This window comes from Talaromyces rugulosus, chromosome VI (assembly GCF_013368755.1).
Source record: "Talaromyces rugulosus chromosome VI, complete sequence".
Lineage (NCBI taxonomy): Eukaryota > Fungi > Ascomycota > Eurotiomycetes > Eurotiales > Trichocomaceae > Talaromyces > Talaromyces rugulosus.
This window is the reverse complement of record NC_049566.1, coordinates 4,064,655-4,089,600: the sequence shown is the minus strand read 5'-3', so window position 1 is coordinate 4,089,600 and position 24,946 is coordinate 4,064,655. Positions and strand designations below refer to the sequence as shown.

At 48.8% G+C, this 24,946-nt stretch overlaps 9 protein-coding genes across 9 annotated transcripts; 3 read left to right on the top strand and 6 right to left on the bottom strand.

Moving 5' to 3' along the window:
- Positions 1–618: 618 nt before the first annotated feature.
- Positions 619–2,199, bottom strand: TRUGW13939_11713 (uncharacterized protein; the record flags this gene model as incomplete). Its single annotated transcript, XM_035494818.1, has 1 exon — positions 619–2,199. The coding sequence occupies one exon, from the start codon at positions 2,197–2,199 to the stop codon at positions 619–621; it is 1,581 nt and encodes a 526-aa protein (XP_035350711.1).
- A 3,608-nt stretch (positions 2,200–5,807) lies between these two features.
- Positions 5,808–7,088, top strand: TRUGW13939_11712 (uncharacterized protein; the record flags this gene model as incomplete). The annotated part of the gene is made up of 6 exons (XM_035494817.1): positions 5,808–5,834; positions 5,900–6,029; positions 6,084–6,214; positions 6,771–6,827; positions 6,885–6,957; positions 7,021–7,088. 6 exons carry the CDS (start codon positions 5,808–5,810, stop codon positions 7,086–7,088), a joined length of 486 nt encoding a protein of 161 aa, XP_035350710.1.
- Positions 7,089–9,596: 2,508 nt separating this feature from the next.
- Positions 9,597–10,397, bottom strand: TRUGW13939_11711 (uncharacterized protein; the record flags this gene model as incomplete). Its single annotated transcript, XM_035494816.1, has 1 exon — positions 9,597–10,397. The coding sequence occupies one exon, from the start codon at positions 10,395–10,397 to the stop codon at positions 9,597–9,599; it is 801 nt and encodes a 266-aa protein (XP_035350709.1).
- A 799-nt stretch (positions 10,398–11,196) lies between these two features.
- On the bottom strand, positions 11,197–13,390 carry TRUGW13939_11710 (uncharacterized protein; the record flags this gene model as incomplete). Its single annotated transcript, XM_035494815.1, has 2 exons — positions 11,197–12,667; positions 12,735–13,390. 2 exons carry the CDS (start codon positions 13,388–13,390, stop codon positions 11,197–11,199), a joined length of 2,127 nt encoding a protein of 708 aa, XP_035350708.1.
- Positions 13,391–13,986: 596 nt separating this feature from the next.
- TRUGW13939_11709 (uncharacterized protein) lies at positions 13,987–15,477 on the bottom strand (the record flags this gene model as incomplete). Its single annotated transcript, XM_035494814.1, has 1 exon — positions 13,987–15,477. The coding sequence occupies one exon, from the start codon at positions 15,475–15,477 to the stop codon at positions 13,987–13,989; it is 1,491 nt and encodes a 496-aa protein (XP_035350707.1).
- Positions 15,478–16,221: 744 nt separating this feature from the next.
- TRUGW13939_11708 (uncharacterized protein) lies at positions 16,222–18,125 on the bottom strand (the record flags this gene model as incomplete). The annotated part of the gene is made up of 4 exons (XM_035494813.1): positions 16,222–17,036; positions 17,087–17,557; positions 17,613–18,016; positions 18,085–18,125. 4 exons carry the CDS (start codon positions 18,123–18,125, stop codon positions 16,222–16,224), a joined length of 1,731 nt encoding a protein of 576 aa, XP_035350706.1.
- Positions 18,126–19,059: 934 nt separating this feature from the next.
- TRUGW13939_11707 (uncharacterized protein) lies at positions 19,060–19,748 on the top strand (the record flags this gene model as incomplete). Its single annotated transcript, XM_035494812.1, has 2 exons — positions 19,060–19,360; positions 19,420–19,748. The coding sequence occupies 2 exons, from the start codon at positions 19,060–19,062 to the stop codon at positions 19,746–19,748; spliced, it is 630 nt and encodes a 209-aa protein (XP_035350705.1).
- A 435-nt stretch (positions 19,749–20,183) lies between these two features.
- TRUGW13939_11706 (uncharacterized protein) lies at positions 20,184–20,618 on the bottom strand (the record flags this gene model as incomplete). The annotated part of the gene is made up of 2 exons (XM_035494811.1): positions 20,184–20,340; positions 20,407–20,618. The coding sequence occupies 2 exons, from the start codon at positions 20,616–20,618 to the stop codon at positions 20,184–20,186; spliced, it is 369 nt and encodes a 122-aa protein (XP_035350704.1).
- A 2,385-nt stretch (positions 20,619–23,003) lies between these two features.
- TRUGW13939_11705 (uncharacterized protein) lies at positions 23,004–24,496 on the top strand (the record flags this gene model as incomplete). The annotated part of the gene is made up of 4 exons (XM_035494810.1): positions 23,004–23,248; positions 23,312–23,753; positions 23,805–23,936; positions 23,987–24,496. 4 exons carry the CDS (start codon positions 23,004–23,006, stop codon positions 24,494–24,496), a joined length of 1,329 nt encoding a protein of 442 aa, XP_035350703.1.
- Positions 24,497–24,946: the final 450 nt, after the last annotated feature.

Below are 24,946 nucleotides of genomic sequence, written 5' to 3'. Positions count from 1 at the left end.
CTAGTTACAACTCCTGCAAAGGTATGGCAATGAATTTTGTTTTTAATTTAGTGACGCAGCAGGGTAGTGAGGTTAACACTGATGTCGCTCGCGACACACAAAAGCTGATACTGCTTCCATGAAGATTATTGCCGTAATGGCCATGATCTTCCTGCCCACAACTGCCGTTACAGGGTCCTTTAGTATGTGTTTTCACCAGCCCTAATGCGGGTTTGGTGGTGTCGAAGCAGATTTGGGCCTTTGTTGCAATGGTTGTGCCGTTGACTGATGTACCCTCGTTGAAGATGCTTGTGTCAGTCGGGGGACCTTGAAAACTAACCGACTTTGTTAGTGGAGCATGCATAAACCTCGTAATTAACCTTGGTATACAAGCAAGAGAGCCAATTCCGAGTCAAGTATCAGCCTTTAAAACTTCACTTAGTTTCATTCCTTTATTATCGGGCGTCGTCCCAGAATTATTCAACGCTCAACACACACTTTGGAATGAAGTATAAATAGTGAGAAATTCAATCTTGTAACATTTGAACGTTTATAATACAAAAATATTAGATATATTGCAGGCCGCAAGTTTCTGAAAGCCAGTCTTCTTTTCTATACAAATCAACTTTTACAAACACATCATCTATCCTTCAACCACACCCCAACGAACCGAATAATCTCGTCCCACGCATCCGTAATCCCTTTTGGCGGCAGCCCTACCGGAAACGTATCCGTTGCCTCGCCTACTATTTCCCAATGGTGCACGGCACCACGCAGACCATCATAAACCTCATCCTCATGCAAATCAATCTGAATGACCGGCTCATCATCCGTCGACGGACGAAGCGGGTACAACTCTTCCGCTAGAGGGGTTGCTGCACGCCATGGGTCCGCAAACCCGCCAATCGCAGCTACACGGGGGAACGTAAAATTCAGACCGCCGTAGCGGTTTATGCGTTGTATATCTGGCGGGGAGGTGACATCGAACATGGCACAGGTTGTGGATTGGGAGGCGACGTTAATGAGGCGGGAAATAAGGGGACGAATGTGCTCTGGGTATCCTGCGCCGGTGTGGAAATTGCCCCATTCCGTGCATTGCTGGTATACCCAGTTGAACCCGTCGCTTCTGGGGAGGACGGTATCATTTGTTGCAGCTATTTCTCCAGAGGACGAAGAAGAAGAGGAGGAGGTTGAAGGGTTAATGAATTTGAAGAGCCGATTCTTGAAAAAGCCCGCTTGGTTGACAACCCTCGTCACCAAATCCTTGTCTGAAGCATTATACCCAGCCAGCCCAACAATCCCCTTGAAAAAGTCCTTGGTTGGGACTATATCCTCATACAACACATGATCCGAAGCCGTGATATTCCCACAAAAATCATGGAAAAACAACGATCCATTTGGCGGATTCCAATTCCGGGACTGCCACGAGGTTACACCCTGGGCCAGCTGCTGAACAAATTGCACATTGCTAGTATCATTCTTGGCGCCCACCGCAGTTTTCAGTTGCAGCGCCAGCGTCTTGTTGTCAGCGTGGTCGATTAGCACGCGGTCAAAGATATCTGCAAAGTCCTGAATCGCCGAGACACATGCTGCAGGCGCGTACTGGCGGATAGGCTCAAAGTATTTCCAGAAGTCGACAACTGCAGCAGTCGTTCCAGATGAGGAAATCGCCCCGTAGAAGGTATCCGGATAGAGCTTGCGCAGAAATGAAACAAAGCCACCGGCATACGACACGCCATAGGCAATCCACGGGGTCGACCCATTTTTACTCTGCGGTGTGATATCAACATGTTCCATACCGGGCAGAGTAACATGCTCCGCGAAATAAGCATAGTCCGCCATGGCCTGCTCCGTGGTCAAAAACCTGAGACTCTCGGGCGTGACCTGGTCGACTGGGTAACTAGTGCCGTAGTAGCGATGCTCTAGCACCAGGCCAACGCCATGGTACGTCTTCATCAGCTTCGCGAAAATGCCATGCGAGAGAACAGGCAAGATTGCAGAGGCGTCTGTCTCGCCGCCTGCCATGACAAAAACGGGGCCGCCGGGTTGGTATTGGCTAGCATCGAGCCAGTAGCGCAGGTTGAAGAAGGCGTTGGTGTGTGGTTCGTAGTGAGTCTCGTTGTGGAAATGGTCAATTGGGACGGAGAAGTTGTGCTCTGAGAAGGAGGCGCATGCTGCCAGAGGCGCGAGGCCTAGACTGAGCAGGTGTAGATACTTCATCTTGATGGTGCATGAAAAACTACCATTTGGAAAGTAGATGCGGCTGGGCTATAAGTAGCCCACCAGCCAACATCTCTAAAAATGATTATACCCCGTACTAACTTTAAATAGGCTGACAAAAAATCAGACTGAGACAAACCTTCCTGTCTCAGCTGTTATGTAACCCCAGCGTCTACACCGACTAAAACAGCAGCGCTAGATTCCCTACAAGAGTGGCTTAGTTGGGACCCCAGCTAAACTCCTATACCATGCCAAAACGGGGTTAAAACGTCAGCCCTGGGAGAGTGGTTCGCGCTTTTATTTTTATTTAATTTTTGTCTGTGATCGCCGTCTTGGCACCAGCGAACTCCATCAGCCCTGTAGAAGAAAGGGATATAGTCTTGGAAAGCTACGTACGTATTATTGGACTGAGAATTGTTGCGGGCGCCCGCCCTAAATCCAATCCGTCCAATATAGTCTTTTCTATTTAGATTTAGGGGTGTGTGCCCATAATAAACTGGGGATTCCTTCTTGCTTTTTCTTAAACTCTTCTAACCTTATTTGAACTAATAGCATAGAAGCCTTTCCTGATTAGGTTAGTGATATCCAACAATAGACAAGGTAGTCAAAACAATGTATACGATCAAGTCTACATACAATCTATTATATCGACCTGATCAATGTGTTTTTAAAAAAAGATAATAGTATTTAAATAAATAAATTCCGAATTAAGCCTAGTGCGCCTCGCTCGCCATTTTAATTCTTATCCTGAACACCCTTGAATTTTCTTCAATCCAAATCGGTAGGTAACTCCTTCTTATTTGATGTATCATCACCATCATCATCATCATCATCATCATTCTCTTCGTTGTCGTCGTCGATCTTCATCCTCAATCTTCATCTTCAGCCTGAGGTTCTTGATACTAATCGATTAGTTACAGCTTTCAATATGCAAACCTCCGCCGCCACCCAGCTGCTCTCGATGCTCTCCCTGCATCTGTTGTCCCTGGGTTGGAAATGATGAGAAGGCAATGTGTGTGCCATGTCTGGACGTTCCGCGACTAGCTGTGTTTGAATTCAGACGTTCAACCTCAACATTATAGGTCTCGACATGTTTGTAACGAACAATATGATGCTACTGCCGCATAGATACATTACTATAGCTATAACGAACGGGGTACGGTACAACATCAATGACGAGCGCATTTTCTTTTGTATCTTCACTGCGGCCAAGGGCTTCCTCAGCAACCTGACCACCACCAGTGGCCACCTAGACAATGTCTTGAGGCTGTTGGTCATCATATACATCACCATCGATACGATCAAGAAGTTGTACACTCTGGTTTTTGGTCAAGGGCCCCGAAAGCGATACTGATGGCGATTATTGCCTTCCCCAATGGGATCAAGAAGTGAGTGCTAATATTCCTTATTTATTGAAAAGACTATTGACTGAAATCTAGCAGGTTCTCCAATAGCCATCCGAAACCCGCCTCCAACAGGAGTATACTGATACTCTCCTCGACGGCAACAAGTTCGAAACGTTCGCAATTCAATACAAAGTTTACAATATCGATTGCCAATACAAGCTGTTTCGCCTAGCCCAGACCAACACTAATCCTAAGATCTTCCCTAACACAGCATAATGTCGTATCTTCAGCCCTCCTATATCCAATCAGCTTAACAGTGATAACACAGCATGACTAGCACTTCTTGCATTTTCCTTTTACCCTTTTATGCCCAGTCAGATAGACAACAAAAACGCCATCCCCTTTTTTCAGACACCAGGATTTATTACATGACTAGACGTTAGGTCATATAACATTATATCACATAACGTTATGTTACATAACATCCTCTGACGATCCCTTTATGTATATAGCAAGATAGCTACCGAACGAAGCATCTTTAATCTTCCTTCACACTGACGTATGCCTATCGCATTACAACCTGGCCAATAACCATTTATTTTTGTTCGTCTTTTATCCGTTCTTGAAGGGCTAAGTAAGTCCAGCTATGCTATCTATACTTACATACAAAGTAACATCTATAACAAGATCAATCACTCCAAACACGCCATCCTGCAGCAATTTGAAATAGGCATTAGCGATCAGCCTGTCAAAATCATGGCACGCCTTTTGCAATCCCCGACCATTCAGTTTAGAAACACAAAGGTTGAGCCGATAACCTAAGATCGCTGGAATTTTCGTGGTAAGAAATTTTGGCGGTTTTTAACTATAAGGCCCGGATGAGCAGTTTCTTTCTGAGATGTTTCCAGTTTAACCTTTTTAATCTTTATGGAGTTTGATTTAGTCTCAATACGTTCCTCGAGCTCTTCTAAATAAGCTAGTTGGGTCTATTAAATTATACTACCAAAAGCCTGTCCCTGTAAAAGACTATAGATTGAAGTAAAAGTTCTAACTTTATCTAGGACATTTCTTGAGACACTAAACATATTTAGGGAAAGAATAGTTAATGAGTTATGTTCTCTTCTGACTCTATCTGCTCTTCCAAGTGGTTCTGGGATTTATTTTGCTTTATTGGTATCAAACAAGGGGAAATTGATGTTTGGGGAGTGGTTAAAAATCATTGGCTTTATTGGCTTTATAAACCTTAGCCAGTTCCCAACAAATTTGCCCAAAACTATTCACACCTGATTTATTAGGGTGGGTGGCGAACATGAAGTCACCCTTAGCTTAATCCGGACTAGTATTATGGCAGCCTTTCCTAATTAGGTTTTTCGTGCCCAACTTCACGACAATATAGTAGAAGAAATATATTTGATCGAATGTATATGCAATTTAATATATAGATCTGATCAATGTACTTTCGAATTGAAGATAATAGCAGTTAAGTGAACGAATTCCTAGTTTGGATTAGTGCTTTCTAGAGGATTCCACACGAGAATAAAATCTCTCTCCCCTTTCCCCTTTCCCTTTCCCTCCTGTCAACCCCTGACTTGAGAAGACCCCGAGCGACTTTTGACCCCAGGACCGGTCTTCACCTTTGTCGTCAACAAGTGACGACCGACTCGATAGCAAGTACGATTCCTGTTGGGCTTTGATCACAATGTCACATGGAATTATGTCGTTCAGTGGCACAGGATGGGCGCTGAACTAACAGGTGGGAAGCCGCGCAGATGCTAGTTTTTGTTCAGGAATACTTTTCTGGTAAGTAATCCAACTCATCACTATCATCACCACCACTCATTACTATCATCTTCCTGGCCTTTTTTTTTTTCGTTGTCGTTGTTGTCGTCCTCAATTTTCATCATCATCATCACCACCTTCTTCGTTGTCGTTGCCCTTGTCGTTATCGTCGATCTTCATCCTCAATTTTGTCCCGGTACTATGTCTTGATACTAATCGATTATCTATAGACTCGAAAATGGAAGACTTCTGTGGGCCCGGCGCTCTGCCTGGCGACCCCGCTCAGCCTGTTCCCGCTCTGCCTGGTAAGTAATGAGCATGTGCTATATTTCATTCTGATGTCTCATGTTGTATCTAATGCCATGTTTGCTGTTTACTTTTCATATTGGTGGTTCAATGATTAGAGTATAAATGCTAATATTATATTTACAAGCAGACGATATCGAAATGGATGGACAATTTTAAAAGACCCTGAATATTGAAATGAATACTGCGCTCTTCACTCAAGATGTGAGTAGCAATTAGAGTATACTAGTACCTATGTATACTATTATATCACTGACGATAATTGATAGGATGATTTTGAGTTACAAATCTACGACGACAAGGACAAGCCCCCATGGAGAACCCCCCCCCCTCTTCCCCCCCCCGGCCGCGGAGAAGAAGGCCAAGAAGAACAAGAAGGAAGAAAAAATGTTCAAGCAAGTAAGTCTACTTTGTAGTTATATTTCAAAGTATTAAGCTAATCATTACTTCTAGTTTATGGCAAGAATGAAATGGGTATTGCTATTTCAAACAAAATCGATGCAAGCAATGATACGATTCAATTATATAGACAGCCGACGACAACGACAACGAAGATGCCGATAGCCCCGAGGAGGCAAAACCTCGTAAAAAAAAAAAAGCAAGTCGAACAAGAGCTCTGCCGCTCCAGCTAACGCTCGGGGTCTCCCCGGCGCTGCATTTGTTCCCGGCGCCCCCCTCACCTCCGGTTCCGTCGCCGCCCTCGGCGGCCTGACAGTGGCACAGCTGGCTAGAAAGGAAGATTAGAAGAGAATCTGAGGATCGAGACGGCTAGTATGATGGAAATAAGCAAAAATTGAAAAAATTGGAGAGATAGATTCGGAAGAAGCAAGAGACAATCAACAGCTTATATAGGAAGATCAAAAACATCCAGCGCTGGAAGATAGGTCGGCGGCCTGACGGTGATCCAGCTGGCAAGCAAGGAAGAGTATGAAGATTGAAACGGCTAGTAATATGATAGATAGTTCATAGTTTAGAACCAAAATTCAATAAGCCAGTTTCTTTTATCTCATATCTATGTTCATATCCAGTGTTCCATATCGTGTCCAGTGACACTTTTACTATTTATTTGTGTCAGTGATTGATGCTCAGAGTACAAACGCTAATTTATTAAGTTTAGATGATCAAACGAAGGGCTTATAGAAAGTTCGACAGGCCCCAGAGACCGCACTTCTCATCCCTCTCCCTAACGACTCAGAGGTAAGGGGCCATTATAAATACGCCGGTACCTGTGTTATGGCTGACGATAATTAGCAGAACGAAGAAGAAGAAGACGGGGAGAAGAAGGCCTTGAAAAGGGCCAAGGAGGGAAATCTACTCAAACAAGTAAGTATATCCATGTATTCAACTACGCAGTTATATTTCAAGGTATCGAGCTAATTATTACTTCTAGTTGATGACCAGAATGAAGCGGGTACTGTTCTATCCTATCCAAAAGAACTCGATACAAGCAATGACTAATAAAATTCAATTATGAGACATCGACAAAACACTCGCTCTCACTTCAAAACAATCAAGTCAGTTTTCCCTTGGAAGCAGTGTTGAGAATAACCCATGGCAAAAACGAACATTTAAGAAAGCAAATTTTCTACTGTTGCACGACAGCGGGTCTGTTGCTTTTCTCGCCGCAGCAGGTATTTTCTACAACTATCGAATACATAAACCAACAAGTCCATCAATCTATGAATAGGTCAAGTCATGTTTTCCTGTTCTAAGCTTCAGAATTTATACCCATCCATCTCATATCGGGTGTTGATACTGATAAATCTTATCGGCAGCCATGAGCTCCTTGCCGTCTGTAAGCTTCCAAGCTTCCTGAGTACGCTGCCAACCCCCCCCCCCCCCCCCCCCCCCTCTATATAGCCTTTTTAAATTTAGAAGGGGATTATGTAGAACAGTATTCTAAATTGCGTTCTGCGTCCCACTGGCGTTTATGCCCCCCGCAGTAAATTAGAAGTGCCCGGAACAGTTTCCTTTATGGATAATTGATTGATTTGTTCACACAGGCATATAAACCAACAAAGGTCGGCCGGTTGCAGGTGTGCTGGGTCTAGCGAAGGCTCCTATCCAATATTGTTGTTTATCGCCTCGGATCTGCTAAATACATCATGAATCTGCACAAACTATCTCTGCACTTTTGTAACCAAAAATGTTTCTTGCTCAGAAAAGAAGTAGTACATACGGAGTAGCTTGCCATCGAAAAAAATACAGAGTTAGGGCTACGAAGAGGTCACATGACGTATCGCTGCGGCTCGGCGAGCGGCGGGTGGCTGATTCCGCTCCGGGTCTTTTTCGACGTCACCACACACACCTCGCATCGCACCTACAACAAATAGTTAGTTACTTTACAAGATACGCATTCGTTGACACCGGATGATTTATTTGAACAAATAATATCTATATCCATATTTAATTGATGATTACATTCACACGATGTCGTCCGTCAACGACACGACAAAGAAACAACAAATGACAAGTGCGGTTGTCCTCTCCAAGCCCCTCGATTTACGAGACCACTTGATGAGGGCATAATAATACGAGGGAGGGGACGGGGCATACATACCTTGGACTTACCAGTGGTCCAGACCGAGGACCTGAATAAGGCGAGGAGTTAGTGAGGCAAGAGCCTCGGGAGACAAGATTCCGGATCGAAAAAAAGTTCGAAGATTTGTACCAAGTATGTCGTGAAAGAAGCTCAAAGGCGAGAGTGTGTCAAAAACATGTATCAAGAATAACCGGTGTGTATGGTATGTGTCGAATGTCGAATGTCGAATGCCGAAGATCGAGTGTCGAAAGTCAAGTGTCGAATGTGGAAGGTCGAATGCCGAAGGTCGAAAGTCGAGAGTCCAGAGAGTGACTAGACACGAGCTAGCCAAGACGAAAAGACCTATCCCAGGTCTACGGAGACACGAGCTCCAATGACCAGACACGAGCTGATCCCAGATCCTTACCAGGACTGGTGTGTATGCATGGGCCAATAGTGCAACAAAAGGGAGATGGTCGCAGACCGATCGACAACTGAGATGACATTAGCTTTTGTCCTAAGCATATGTTGAGAGTACTTACCAAGTGGAAAAACCATGCGAGCTGGGCACAGAATAAATCAGGCAACCAAAATGGAGATGGTCGCAAACCCGTTCAACAGGCTGAGACGAAATTAGAAGTTGTCATAGTCATGTCGGGTGTACTTACCAAAAGAAAACCCATGCGGGCCAGGCACAACAACAACAACAATAAATAAAAATATCCTCCGAATCTCAATATGGTTCGCTTGGTCGAGCTTAGGGAAGACAAGAAGCATCAAGACCAACGACCTGCGTCGGAGGTGCCTCCGCAATCTCAGTATGGTTCGCTTGGTTCGAGCTTAGGGGAGACAAGAAGCATCGAGACCAACGACCTGCGTCGGAGGCAAAAGCAAAGCAAAAGCAAAGCAAAGCAAAACAAACAAAAAGCCAAAAACAAAGGAGATTTTTTGGTGATTGTTTTCTGTTTTCAATTTTTTTTTGTGTTTTTCAAATTTTCTGAATGCAAAACAAAAGCAGCAAAAAAAAAAAAAAAAGACGGCATCGGCTTGGTCGGGAAGCCGACTGTCGTCAAACGAGCGGAATGGTGTAATGACCGGAATCGGCAAGCTAGGGAACAGACGACGGATCTAGACCGAGGACCACTGCCCACATAACAAGATGTGAGGGGTTTGGCACCACTAGAATTATCCAACCCATGAGGACCAGCCTCAGGTAAAGGATGCTCGAGATAGCGGCCCAACTGACGAGAAGTGCGCGGCAACTTCGGGCGGCACGCCCCTTAGCGAGGGGGTCGTCGGCGTTGGCCAAACGCTGGATCCAACGGATCATAGGCGCGATCTGCCTAGTGCCTGGAGGGTGTGCATAAAAGCACCATGGGGGTCAACAGCCGGAGCTGAGACGGAAGGAGGTGAGTCAAAAGGAGAGACGAAGGTCGGAAAGGGACTCAGAAGCACATGTGCTCGTAAACCTCGTCGTCGTCCTCACACTCCTTGATCCATCGCGAGACCTCGACGACGGTCGTGTTTTCTGCCCAGACAACGGCCTTCTTGGCGGGCTTGATGGCCTGGCACGCGGGCCGACTAGGCTTCAAGATCCCACGAAGGTGCTGGGGTGCCCGGCGGAGTTCAGGGGCGCAGGAAACATCGGGAGCAGCGGCGGAAGACAGGGCTGCTGGCGACGAGGTCGAGGATTGCAGTCGAGGGGGAGCGGAAGCCGGTCCTGGGCGGGCCCAAGGACGGTCACGCTCTTGACGAGCTCGACGGCGTGCCTCAAAGAGAGGATCACCCTTGAAAAGGCGGCGGGGGCAGAGAGAAGCGGCTGCGAGCTCGGCGGCCGAGGGTCGCACGGAGCGCGGTTTGGCAGGAGCCCAGGTCGACCTGTCGGACCAAGGTCGAGGGCGGGCATCCCGGGCAGCTCTTCTCTCATCAAGGCGCAAGGATGAGGAGGGGACGGGGGGCAAAGGAATGGCGACCCGGCGCTTGGATGGCGACTTGCAAGGAAGGGGCAAGCACGACCGAAGCTGGGGGTGATCGAAGGAAGGAATGGCAGTACGCGAGAGACAAGGCGTTACTGGAGGGCGGCTGTACAGTGTCCGGCAAGCCGGGCAAGGACAGCCAGAGAAGGGCACATGGCGACCTACATCGACGGTGCGACCAGCGCAGGGCCGAATAAGGAAGAGTACCCAGAGGGCGGAAAAGGACCAGAGGGCCACAAAGGGAAACCAGCTTGCAAGAGTAAGAAACATCCTGACGAAGCCAGCGAGGTACGGAGTACTGGGAGAGGAAAGGAAGAAGGAGGAAAAAGGAGTATTTATGGTTGCTGGAGGCAGGTGGATCACCGACTGACAGCTGCCAGATCAGCCGGAAGGCGTGCCGGATCAGCGCTGCCAGATCAGGATGCAAGTCTGGTAGCGAGCGCTAAGCGAAAGGGCCCGGCCAATGGGCGCGCAGGATCAGTGCAGAAGATCAGAGCTCCTTCCTGCTGGGCATTTGCCTGTGATGGCGCTTTGTTTACATCCATCATCCTGACGACATGCAGCGCGAGAACGGGCAGGACGGCACAGAGGACGGCAGAGGGACAGCAGCTGGAGGAAGAGGGTGGAAAGGGACTGAAAGAGAACAGAGGGAGCTGGAGTAGAAAGAGCAATGGCCGTAAAGCACGGCTGGGAACATCCAGGGGAGCAGTCAGTAAGATGTGGTGTTGCATTCAGTAACATGTGGTATTGACGTTTTGGCTTGTATCCTAGCAACGGTATCAACCTGTCTGCACATATGGACAGAACGCGAAACACCACAGACAGTAAGTACAGTATCAATTGATGGTATACACGATCAGACAGCTCCAAAAACGACTACCAATGCTTCAGAAACAAAGTTTGATATTGACAAATAGATTCTAGCAACGGTATCAATCTGTCTATGTGCAGAACGCGAAACACCACGCAGATAGTATATACGACCAGACAGTCTCGAGAAACATCAATGCTTCAAGAATACTTCAGGAATGCTTCCTTTATATCCATTAATCCACCAAAACCTCCACTATCAAACCCCTCCATACCCGTTCTGCCGCTCGCTCTCCACGCGTCCCATCAGGGGCTGCTGCTCAGCCGCCAGCTCAGCACGCGCCTGTCCCAGCACCGAGGCCTGAGTTGACACAAAAGTGACCAAGAAAAATCCAACAACAGCAACGGCTACCGTGAGTATGACATTGACCGGCGTCGGGTTGCGCTCAAACACTTTGAACGTCAGAGCATCAAGCCCCGTCTGCGCAAAGTTGCACACTCCAGCCAGCGCGATGATCAGCCCGTATACCTTTCCAAACGTCTGAAATCCAAACACCTTGGCCACGTAGTCGGACACGGCTGTGTAGTAAAAAGGGCGGTAAAGAACGAAAAGAACGATATTCGCGTAGCCAGCACCAACACTGCCAGGGATACAGCCCAGAATCCCAATCGCCGTCGAGACTATCACGAGAACAAACAACACCACGGTAGTACCAGCTCGATCGAGCGCTGTTCCAATGAAAGGTATAGCAATTAAACCGCCAATGGGCAAGGCCAGGTCAAAGGCCTCGTTGAGCTCGCGAGCCAGCACGGTCGAGCCGAGAAGGTAGTCGTATTGAGACCGGATCGTCGCCACAAAGTAGTTGATACGAAGCATCTGGAGAACTGTGAATATAGTAATCAGAATAAACCACCCGCTGCGTATTTGCTGGAAAGCAGACGCCCCGTGCATGGCTCCCCAGACGCCGCCAACCTTGTGCCTGTTATCGTTACTAGCTGGTGGAGGAGGAGGAGGAGGAGGAGGATGGTGGTCTATTTTGGGAGACGACACGCTGCCACCGCCATTGTTTGTCGGCCTGCTTCCATCAAATATGCCAGTGTGAACCATCCCTTCGTTGGTTCCATCGTCAAGCAAACCCTTGATATTGCTGACAATGCTCTTTCGACGCGTCCGCCGGGTCCGACGTTGCTCCGCCTCGCCCGGCTCCACGACAGACTCATCCACTGGGTCATTTACCTCTGCCACAATATTCTCTGCTGCCTGCAGCACCAACTCGCCAGTCGTCTTGTACGAAGTCCCCGGCATCACCAAAATCTGAGCCAGCAAGATGAAAACCGGCACGACAAGGTACGCCGTAAAGAACTTTTGCACAGTAAACCCACCATCGGTCTTTTCATTCACAAGCCGAAATATCAAAAACAGTGCACTCGAGGCATCAAACGCACCCGTCAGCAGCGAGAGAATCAGACCAGACCGCGTGGGAAAGGCATTGGACAGCTGGAACGACGAGATGAACACAAACGGTCCGCCGAGAGCGAGGAACAGGTATCCGGGGATGTACACATCAAACGAAACCTGTGGGCCGACAACAAGTAGCACAGCACCGACTGCGAGCAGGAAGCTCCCCATGATGCCGCACACGCGAGGGCCGTAGGTATCCAGCACAGTGCCGACAGGCAGAGCGCAGATGTTGGTGGCGACGGCGGCGATGGTGAACATCAGATTGAGCCTGAAAATGTCAGTCTGCTAGAAAAGAGAAAAGAAGACGAAAGGAAAAAAAAAAAAGAAAGACCTACCGCGTCTCCTGCCCATAGCACAGCCCAAACCCGCGCTGCAGCTCGTCCGGCGTGCACTGGTCGCGGTATACTCCTTCCCGGATAAAGACCGGCTTGATAGCCGCAAAGCCAAAGACCGTGCCCGCCGCCAATAGACAGTACAAAACAGCAACAACCACCTGTGCCACTCTCTTTCTGGGGCCAACTTCAAACGCCGGCGTCGTCTCTGCCAGATTCCAGTTGGGATCTTTAAACGCTACTTCTGCTGCTGCCGCTGCTACTACCTGGGGATCATCTGCACCCCTGACCGAAGCCAACTCTGACAAATTCGTTACCGACCCAATATCCGAGCGCAGCAGGGACCGAGTCTCCTCGTCTGCGGCCGCAGAACTGTGTGCCCAGCCGCGGCCGGCATACGGGTTGAAGTTCAGTTTGTGGCGGATTGCGCGTCTTGGGAAAGTTGATGGAAAAGAGGAGGACAGAAGAGCTGCCTCGGAGGTGTCATCATGGGCATGGGCACGGGAATCATAGGCCGAGTCATTGTCATTATCATTATCGTCGTTGTCGTTGTCGTTATCGTCTCCGGAGCCAAAGTCGTTAGAGTCGCGGTGCTGTCGGATAAAGGGCGGTGGTTGGTGCTCCCATGATTCGAGATAGGAGACACGACTGAGAGACATGTCGAGGAGGGATCAATATGATATACGAGATATTCAGATCACTTTTAAGGATAAGAGAGAGAGTATCGCTGCTCGTCCTATCGTTGCTCGTCCTATCGTTCTACAGCTGCGATCCAATCAGGAAGCTGCCAGCCTGCAGTGACAGAGCTGCACCGGGGCTAAGCTATATACCACACAGCTGCGTAGAAGGTAACAAGGATTATCCAGATCCAAATTATGTCTATAAAATATAGTAAAAGACAATTATTTTCCCACTCTCACCAACTCTTTCAGCATGCGACGTTGAAATAGCAGTGCGGGCGGGGATCATCGGAAGCTCCACCCGCCAAGCCGAACCAGCCTTATCGGGCAGTGATGTCATTTATAATATCAATCTGATATACGTTGATATATAAAGCAATGTTGATGATTGTACATAGTAAAACTAGAAGGACTATCGCTATCAACCTGACGCATGCATATTTACAAGTACATTATGCCGTGATTCATCATGAAAGTAGGGAGGTGAGTTCGTCATGGATAAAAGATGAGATGAGTGCAAGAGATGAGGGAAATGAGATGAGTAAATAGACGAGTAAAGAGATGGTATGATGGTATCAGTCGTACACAGGAACCTTCCTCGTTCCAGCCCGACTCGCGCTTTTCCACGGCACCCAGCTGGCCGGCCCACTGGACGAGCGAGGCCGGTCGCGATCAGAGCTGCTCGATCCGCTGCCATTGCTCAGCGTCGATCCGCGCGCAGCATCAACCGGTGTACCATCGGACCGGACATGCACCCGCGGGATCTGGCTCTCCTTGATCTCGTACGGCAGCGTGGAATTCGCGTCGCGGCTGGGACGAGCGACAGGCTCGTCAAACATGTTTTCGTAAAACTTCATTTTCGACGGTGGGTACCGGCTAGAGTCTCTTTTGTTGTTGTTGTTATTATTATTATTATTATAGTCAGTATGATAGCCTCGGTCGCGCGTCTTGTAGTAGCTTGCATCATGAGAATGCCGTCGCTGAGACTCTGCATCATTAGATGGCGAGAGATGAGATGACCTTCGCGGCCTCCGTTCATCAATCGACCCTCGCCTACGCCGGGGGAAAACTCCGTCCTCATCATCAGAAGATTCCGACAATGGCTCCGGTCGCTGTTTCCGATACGGTTGCTTCCTCTCTTTTGTCTTCTTATCCTTCTTCGCACTCGCTTTCTCAGGGTATTCCCGATTATTCCGCGGACGCGTTGTCTTGGATCGCATCGGCATTCGCGCCGCCGAGGACGATCTGGGCTGCGCAGGCGATGGATTCCGCGAGCCCGTCCACCCATCCAGATCCGTTTCGAATCTATGCAGGCGCGATCTCTGGGCATCTTGACTGCGACGTCTGTGGTGTTGACGCAGAGTCTCATCATCCGTGTCGAAATAAGTGCGTCGGTAAGACGAGGCATCTCCTCCATTCCGGCTGTTGGCTTCTGCGGGCGACGTACGCGGTTGTGGTGTGTTCCAGTGTGCATGGTCCTTTTCTAGTCGTCGACTCACTCTCTCATGCCAGCGCAGCATGTCTGCATCGGCAGTTTCGGGAAATGCAGTTCGCGGAATCACTTTTGGGAACGTGCCCCCAGCCGGATTGGGTACATCCCACCGACACAGTGCATCTTGTATGTATAGCGAGTGCTCGTCGGGACACAGGAGGATTTGGATTACCTGCCACCGGACAAAGCCCATGGGCAGCAGGGCCGGGATTGACGGGGCTTCGTATGGGTTTTTTGTTGGTTGCAAAGTGTGGAAGCAGCCCAGAGCTTGGTAGATGAACGACAGCGCAGGCCCTTTGGTTTCCAGAAACAGCGCATCGTAGTTGCCGCCCACTTGGCGATAGAATCGGGCGAGTTTGTCTGGCGTCAGGTCGCATGATGATCCGTGACTCGACTCGAACTGGACCTGCTTGATCATTAGACTAGGAAGGAAGACAATATCTAAGGATCCAAGGATCTTTACCATAAGTTGCACCAGTCCGAGACACAGCTGCTCGAGGAGCGGAGCCGCACTCTTGTCGGCGTTGATTAGCGTTCCCCAGTAATCGCCATCTTGGCTATGAGGGGCCTCCATGTGTAAAGTCTGTGTTTTCGTCCAAATGTTTTTTTTTTGGGGGGTAACACAAGGAAATCGGCTGTTAAAGAAGCAGCGACGGCGTCAGGCACAGCCGACGGCACAGAACAACAGGCAACCAGCGCGCCCGAGTCATGCAGCAAGAGGGGCAACAGCGAACGCTAAGCAGGCCCATTTCAGGGCTGCAGCCTGGAAATCGAAATCACGCTGATAACTACTAAGTAGTATAGAGTAATGGGTTGGAGCAAAGCGGGGATCTCGATTAGGTCATCCGGGGTGGGCACGTTCGATGCAAGCTTGGATCACGGGCCGGAGCGTGGTTAGTGGACCAGACTTGCTGTACTAGATAAGTAGTTAGTAACTAAATAGTAAAAGAATGAAATAGTAGTAACAGGAACATCAGTGGACTTTTAAATAAATGGGAGAAAGGGCGTGATGTGGCAGCAGTGGGGGCGGGGCTGTGATCTTTGCCTGTGATGCTCGTCGAGGCGGTGTACTTGCTTGTGCTTGTACCTTCCTGCAACCATCACGTGGAGCATCTCATCGGTTTTCTACTCTGTAACTAGTTTGCGACTCGTACGATAAAATGTCGGAAGATTCATCGACTCAATCATGGTCCCCCGATCTGGATGATCGTACACTGTGATCGCGACGATCGAGATGCGCGATTACGTCATATGTTCTTCGTGTCATTATTGACTAACTACTAACTATCTTCTATATCCTAGATATTGATTTGATACATCACTCTACCTCCAACAGCGTATACTGCGCGTTGGCCTTTTCCAGCGCTTTCTGCACCGCGGTCATGTATCCCAACACCTTCTCCTCCTCCCAGCGCCTCCCAACGACCTGCACGGCCGTCGGCAGTCCGGCCATTTTTTGCGCGTCATAGTGCATCCAGGCACCACGCGCCATCGCATGGTTGGCGCCCAGCTCCTGCAAGGCGCGTCGATACCCTCGCTTGCCGCTGTGCGCCAGGGCGTCTAGTTTCGCGTCGACGTGCCCCACGGGGATGACGCCGGCCGCATAGTCGAGCAGGTTCCAGAGGAATGTGTAGCCGCATGAGGAGACGGCATCGTGCATTGCGCCGTGAGGGAGTGCTGGGGTGGCGTTGGCCGGACACAAAATGAAGTCATATTGCTGCGGCTCTGCGTCCCACCACGAGTGCCAGCGTTTCCGGTACCCTTCTCGCTGCGCCGTGATCTGCCACAGTTGCGCCGCCGTTTTGGGTCCAAAGCCCTGGATCACCTTGGCCCATTTCACGTCTCGCCGGATGTATCGCACGTACAGGTAATACAGGTATCGGAGGGGCCTAGGAAGGTTCGCGATCCGGCTCAGTTGCGCCGCGCCAGCGTCTGTCGGTTCGCCCGAGTATCGGAAGGAGTTGAATGTCACGCATCCGTCAGAGTTGAGCAACTCAGAAGCCAAGCAGAACCCGGTGAATGGATCGGCTTCTGCCGGTGGTGTGACTTCTGTCAGCGTGTGTCCAGCCGCCGCCAGCGCCGTCACTGTAGTGTCAATGGCTCGAGAAATCGCGGGCGTGGGAGGGATGACTCCTGATATTGAAAATTAGATAAAACCCCTTCAAAATAGTAAACATACGTACCGTCCGTTCTCAAAACCCCGATTCTCAACTGCTTACTGCTCGCCTCCTTCTCCTCTTCGGCCCTCCATGCAATCGGGTGCACGGTGTAGTCGTACTTCCAGGGCTGCATGCCAATAATGCTCCTAGTAAAGTAGGCAAGATCATTCAGAGTACGCGCCATAGGGCTAAAGACACTGGGAACCCCTTCCTGGCCAGGCATACTGGTGTCCACGCCCGTCTTTGGCCAGCGACCGGTACTGCAGCGGAGAGAGTAGATTCCGCTCCAAGCAGCCGGCGCGCGCACACTGCCTGCGACGTCTGATCCAATACCTATGCGACCACCGAGTGCCAGCAACGCCCCTTCTCCGCCAGTTGAGCCGCCGGGCGAGTATTCAGGCAGGTGGGGATTGCGACAGGTTCCCCAGAGTCCATTGGCAGACTCGAAGCTGAGGAGCGTGATGGGCAGCGCCGTTTTGACGTAAGGAATTGCGCCTGAACATTTCATTATTAAACAACATCTTTAACATGTCCAAGTGTATGTACTTACCGGCGTCCTTGAGTATCTTGACAATCACTCCATCCTCATTATAAGGCTTGAGCGACTTGCTAGCATATCCAACCGAAACATCAAACCCCTTGACCTGAACCGTATCCTTCAGCGACACCGGGATACCCGCAAGAGGGCCCTTCAAGTTGACTTCAGAGGTAGCCCACTCCTCGGCCTCGGGCAGGAGCAGCTCCGTCACACAGTTGGTCTTCTCGTGCGCCTTCACCGCAACTTTGCCATATGTGTGAAGCACGTCGACAGGCGAGATGGTTTGGGTCTGGATATCGTGCACGAGTTCTTCGATGGGCTTGTTAATGAGCTCCTTGTCAGCCGCTGAGAAGGGGGCGTGGTAGGCAGGACTGAGCGAGGCAAAACGGGCTGCGCGCTGGCGCTGTTTGATGTCCCTGCATTCTTATCAGTATAAGATAACACACGCTGTCACTGCAGATATTGAGAAAACATAGAAACATACCGTATCCGGGCGTACTGGAAGTAATCAAAGGGAGGCAACATCGTTAATTGGTATCAATCGGCTGCACGCTCGAGATGTCAGCGAGTTGATGCTCAGGAGCAGAACGTGGAAGCTGGAGAGAGCTCTAGTCGTCGTTAATGCGGAGACGAACAGCTTAATAAGGGCGCTGCGGGGAGCCGCTGATAAGCGCGCTTATCCATGACTCGGGGACCACGCGATGATATCAATTGATGATAGAGACAGATTCGTGTTTATGTTGGAATTAATTCATTTATTGATTGATATTTGTTAATCTAGACATTTAAGTGCCCCATTTTATATGGTAAATATGGCATATTTGTGCATTGGTGTTGGGTTGTGGAGATTCCAATGTTGAATATATATCCGTGTATGTTTCATTACGACGTGCTGCAGTATATTTTAGTTGACACTGTAACAAATAAACTCAAATAGCTTCAAGTTGTGGATATCAATTACCAAAGACACTCTTAACCACGCCAAATTCCACTGTAATCTTATCGAATGCTCCATGACTTGCTGGCCAATTCCCAACAAGAACATTTCGTGATGTGCTCTTCGATGTTCCTAGTAATAGTATGTATCAGTGGCCGACCAGACATGCAGCAACAACAGTTGAGCTTCACACATAGGGAATACTAGAAATACCAGAACTTAATTTAATAACAAAGTTTCATAATATCCATAGAAACATTTCTAATAATAACTAGACAAGATACAAAAACACTCTTGGCGCTTCTGGAAAGCGCTAGACCAAAGCGGCTTAGTCACGACATCCGCCACCGAGATTTGGTTCGATTTGAATCTTTGAGTCGCGGACATTGCAAATTCACCTTCACCGTCACCTTATCCACGCCATTCACTGCTGCTCGTGTCTCTCATTCCGAACCAAATACAGAGATTTTCTTCGCTGCGACCCTGTGACAGTTGAGCTCCCGCTCCCTCCAACACGACACCATGGCCAACTATCTCGCCTCCATTTTCGGAACCGAGCAGGACAAGGTCAACTGCTCGTTCTACTACAAAATCGGCGCCTGTCGCCACGGAGATCGCTGCTCGCGCAAGCACGTCAAGCCATCGTACTCGCAGACCATCCTGATGCCAAATCTCTACCAGAATCCCGCCTACGACCCAAAGAACAAGATGAACCCGAGCCAGATCCAGAACCATTTCGATGCTTTTTACGAGGATATCTGGTGCGAGATGTGCAAGTATGGCGAGATTGAGGAGGTTGTCGTCTGCGATAACAACAATGACCGTACGTATCAGAAGTGAAAAAGAAGAAAAATAATAACAAGAAACTAACGTGTTGGACAGATCTGATCGGCAACGTGTATGCGCGATTCAAATACGAAGACTCTGCACAAGCCGCATGCGACGCGCTCAATTCCCGATGGCACGCCGCCCGACCCGTATACTGCGAGCTCTCCCCCGTCACGGATTTTCGAGAAGCCTGTTGTCGGCTGAACAGCGGCGAAGGCTGCGTGCGAGGCGGCTTCTGCAATTTCATTCATCGCAAAGAACCCACCCCGGAGCTGCAACGCGATCTTGACTTGGCAGTCAAGAAATGGAAGGAAGAGCGCGGTCGCGACGAACGCAGTGTCACTCGAAGCCCTAGTCCAGAGCCAACTCGCAGGAGGTTTTAAAGAACGAAAAAAATTCTCAACAACAGCAGTTGTATAATCCATCTTTTACTATTGGGATTCGGAACAAACCACCCTCCAAAAAAGGATATCCTCCGAAGCATGGCGTTATTAAGATTTTGGAATTTTATATTTATTTCTTCTTTTGTTGCGGTTATGTCTGGTATTATTTGTATAAGTAATTAGTAACCTTTGATATCCAGTTTCATCATCAATCACGTTAATTATACTGCTAGTTGCAGATTCATATATGTACATTTGAACTTGACGAAGCCCGATTCCAGCGCTTATCAACATGTGCTGGCACATAGCTTCCTATGTACAGGACACTACCGTAAACTCCAAGCCACGCGGCAAAAAAAAAGCAGTGCTGAAAAAAAGAAAAAAATCAAGAATCATCGACCGAAAACTCGACGTGAGTTTCGCAGAGGCAAAAAATCACGGCCTTTGGCCCTTTCTGAAATAGCCATTCTTGCTTAGATACCAAATAGCCACTGCGGCGCCAGCTGCAACCAGCACAATGACAAGGGCAATTAGAAACCCACAGATCTTGGAGCGACGAGTTTTCTTGCGTTGCCGTACGAGCCATGAATCTCTAGAGAATGAGATTAGCAAGGTTGGAGTCTTTTGTATCAAATTTAAGGTAGTTAGTTAGGCTTACTGTGTTTGCGTCTCCTCGGTCTCGGTTTTTGCTAGCTCTTCGTCTCGATGTACGGCCATGGAGAACCGACGCCAGAATTCGGGGTCTTTGACGAGCGAGACGTCGCTGTTGACAGAGTGGCATAGCGTGGTGTTGGTCATTGTGGCCGGGGAGATGGGTTCGGGCGTTGCTGGAAGGGCTCCGGGCATATGTGGCTTTTCCAGTTTCTCCATTGTAGTTTTCTTTCTTTCTGGGTATATCCGGATAGATCTGGATAGATCTGTGTGTCTCTGTGTCTCTCTGAGGGCGATTATGGTTGGTATTCACGTGTATATGGCGTATACTGTGTATCGAGACTGTCTGTCTGCTTCCGCTCAAGTCAAAGGGTGTGCACGCTGTATCTCATGCTGAGGATCAATCAAGTACTAAGATGATGCATGTAGCTAGAGAACAAAACTGCCCTGGCAAAGCAATTGCCGTTCACGCTGAAAAGAGAGTCTTGTGAATCAAGATCCGGTCATGTCGACCGCATCAAGGGGGAGGGAAACCGTCAACATACATCCTAAAAAAGACAAAGCCCACTACGATGCTTCCGGAAAAACAATAACAACAGAACGAGCACAAAGGAACATTAGTATTAGGTAGCTGCCTTCATTGCAAGCGGTTCTTTGAGAGCAGATGTAAACAACAAAGCCGCATCCGAAAGGGATGGAATGCTGGGTTGACCAATGGTAACGGGCCAGTGCTATAATCGGAACGCTGAACTCATCAGGAACAGGGATATATGGACGGACAATTAGAAGAAAATAATGGGTGGAATTTGACGTGGATGGAAAACGGAAAAGATGATCTATATCAATATTGGTGATTGGTTGGACTTGCGCTGGCGTTGCATTTCGCGCATGCTTGACAGATGCGTTCGCAGATTGCATGTATACAATTTGAAAAGGTCTTTGTCAGAATCCTCGAGCGACTCCAGATGTCAAAGGTTGTGCTATCATGTCCTGATCCTGTAGATAGAAAATTCAATGATTCATGATCTATACCAGTTGACGACAGTTGTACACATAGCAAACGGGAAGACTCCCCTGTCATATAGGGACTAACTCTGAGAGATTCATTTCGTATACATATCAATTTGAAATTATGTTAACGTGTTCAACTATTCTGACCGTGCTGCCTCTGCAACCGCCAAACTCCAGATTCGGAAGAAGCAAGGGGCACCTGAAATTCATTGATATGACGTACCATGATAGTAGCTTGCATGTAAACCTTGAAGCCAACGAGGGATAAACCTGTTCTTTGACAGCTGAGTATCCCTGGTAATCGACCACTGGTCTTGGCTCGTTTGTTGATAACGCCGTCAAGTCTTCATGTCGTATGAGCTGACGCGGCTTCTTATATGAAATGCTTGTTATTTGATGATATTATCGACTACCAGCATGTCATCTAGGTAATAGAGAGCAGGTGCTTGTATCGCAAAAGCATTTCTGCGACGAGGCCGGCCTCCAGCAGCGAGACCAGCAGCAGCTGCAAAAAGGCACGCCCTTCCGAGTGATACTGTCACGGACAGGAGAGCCAGGGAAAAAGATGCATCACATTGCCCAAGGAGCAACTGACCCAGGGTCAATAATCTATGGTAGAACAAGGACATCTGATAGAGGGTCCCGAGGGCAGCAGCCTGATTGGCCAGGCCCGCGGGGGGCTTTATTTGGTGATCACGAGCGACTGAATAATCCCTTTCGAGTCTCGACATGTTCGGAGCTGAACACCCGTCGTCGCCTGCTGCAGGGTTGACTTTTGTCTTCTTGCAGAATACCTTTTGCTGCCTGTGTTGACCAAACAAACCCCAAACCCCAAACCCATCATCCGTGACGCTCCGCTCGGCGTGTGGGACGTCAACAGCAGATTAAGGTGGGCTTCCGCCTTATCAGTGCCTGAAAGTGCCATCAACAACATCTTCTTCTATTTCGCCAGTGGCGCCTGTTCGAGGCTGGACAATTGATGAGCCTCATCAGGTACATGCAGAGTTGATTAGGAGCTGATCAGGGCAGTGTCCAGCCGAGTCGCTCCGTATTTGTTTTCGCTCACGTGGGCCTACCAACAACAGCACTTGCCACCGGGTGACTATAGTGACTATCGCATTCAACAAGGCTATTGCTTTTATCTTTTCCATCTCTCGATATTCGCAGACGCTTTCTATCTATCTATCGGAAACATACCATCTCGCGGCTTTACACTACAAGAAAATAACGATCCGTCATAATCCGAGCTGTCGCACTTGCAACCAAGAACACGCCTAGCCTCGCCCGTATACCATTTTCATCGAGCTTGGAAGATCGTCAATATTTGTGTGAATACCGGTACGTTGTTGATTATTTACGACGACTGCGTTGTCATAATCGGAATGATAACCCTCGCGAACACGGTTTACGGTTGATTTGATGCTGGTGGGATACCAATACTGGTATAAACCTCAAAACCGATTGGGCAGGATCATCGCTATGGATCGCAAAAGAAGATTGACTGCTACATCCCACGAGGATCGAGAACCTCCGAGGCGACAATCCGGAGTAGAGCCCTCGTCTAGCAGGGTAGAGCACAATCGGCCTCTACCCATGTTGCCTCACGACGGTCATGAAACACCACCGGGAGCTCCTGGCTCCACCCAAGAGAACGCAATAAACATTTTATCATCGCCGTCCTTCCCCGACCCAAGTCTTCACTCCTCTCGCCGGCCGAGTAACACCGTTTCCACCCCGTCGCAGCCTTCACAGAACCTCATGGAATATACATTGCCTCGCTGGCAGCCTGATTCCGAAGCTACACACTGTCCTATATGTGACACTCAGTTCAGTTTCTGGTATAGAAAGCACCATTGTCGGAAATGTGGGCGTGTGGTTTGCGCGTCGTGCTCTCCCCATAGGATCACTATTCCTCGACAGTATATCGTCAGACCGCCCGAGCCGATAGAAGAAGCAACTCCGGAAAGAGTGTCTCGTCGACACAGTTATTCAACTTCATTTGTCGATCTCACAACGGACACTGGCCATGATTCTCCCGTTGCAAGCCGGATAGATTCGATAGACTCGTATCATCCTGCCAACCCCGCCTTGGGAGGAGGCGAAGAAGTACGACTGTGCAATCCATGCGTGCCAGATCCTAACCCAGATCCGCCTTTGACATACAGTGCTGTCCGAGCTAGTTTTGACCGCCTGGCCGACCCAAACTGGGCTACGACAATGCCTTCGCTTCCAACGAGCCACCCCCTTCATCGATCGCATCGATCCGTGTCGGGGCCTTATGTATCCAGTTCGCGAACAGATACTGATAGAGATTCTGGTCGTTACCGACATAGAAATAATTACGTATGTTTCACGTGTGCTAGGGATAGATTCAAAACACTGACCGTTTATTAGGCGAGCCATCAAACAACCTCTGATGTGTCTTCTGGCCAGCATGTTTATCCTTCTCGTTATGCTTTCCCATTTGATTTCCACCCGTCGCACTCCCCTCCATCCCCTTCTTCGGCCAGAGAAATATCCTACTTTGTAAGTATCAACTATGGTGTGTTCTTAGTTTATCTGCTAATTCGAAGCAGCTCTCTGGACACCAGTCTGGGCCGGCGAGTTCGAACTTTCGAAGCGCATTCTCAACGAATCCACGCAACCGGCCAACTCATTCTCGTTCGGTGATGGATTATGATCGACCGCGCCATCTACAGCAATCTTACCGAACTCCCATCGACGAGCGAGATATGTGTCCGATTTGTAGCACGAGGCTGCCTCCACGCGGCAGCGACGGCAACGAAGATGACCGCGAAGCTCATATTCGGACCTGTATTCAAAATTCCTCTCGCATGGGTCGATCCCCCCCAGGGTCCAGCCCGCCTCAGTCACCACCGCATCCGTTGCGCATGATCTTCTATATCGCGACCGAAAAGGACTGTACCAACGAAGATGGCACGCCGCAGGAATGCACCATATGTATGGAAGAATACGAAGTCGGAGACAAACTAGCGCGGCTAGAGTGTCTCTGCAAGTTCCACAAACTCTGCATTGTAGAATGGTCTGACAGGAAGAAGGAATGCCCTGTCCACAAATTCTCCTGATATCTACACACAACTCACTCGACATTTCTCACGACATTTGATACCCTTGACATTTTTTTTAGTTGTGTGTTTCAGAGGCGTTTTATGGCTGATTGTTGATCGTCTCTTTGGGTGGCTTATGCATGTTTTATGTTGTTTACGATACCGACCAATCACCCTATATTAGCATCTAGTCGATGATAGAATTTACACAGTTTGATATGACGGTAACCATGCACACCTGTAGTCGATATTCCAATATGCGATGCGATATCATTTAATCCATGTAGTCGGACACGCAGTGCTAGCCCCATTGGGAGAAGCCGCCGCCACTTCCAGACGTCGCGATCAACCATCTGCAAGCCTGTCCAGTGTCTTGCATTAATCTTCTTTCTTTTTTTGGCCTGAACCCTGCATGCAGCCAGATTCCAACTTGGCGGCTGCTCGGCTTATCTCTCCTTGACAGCCGAT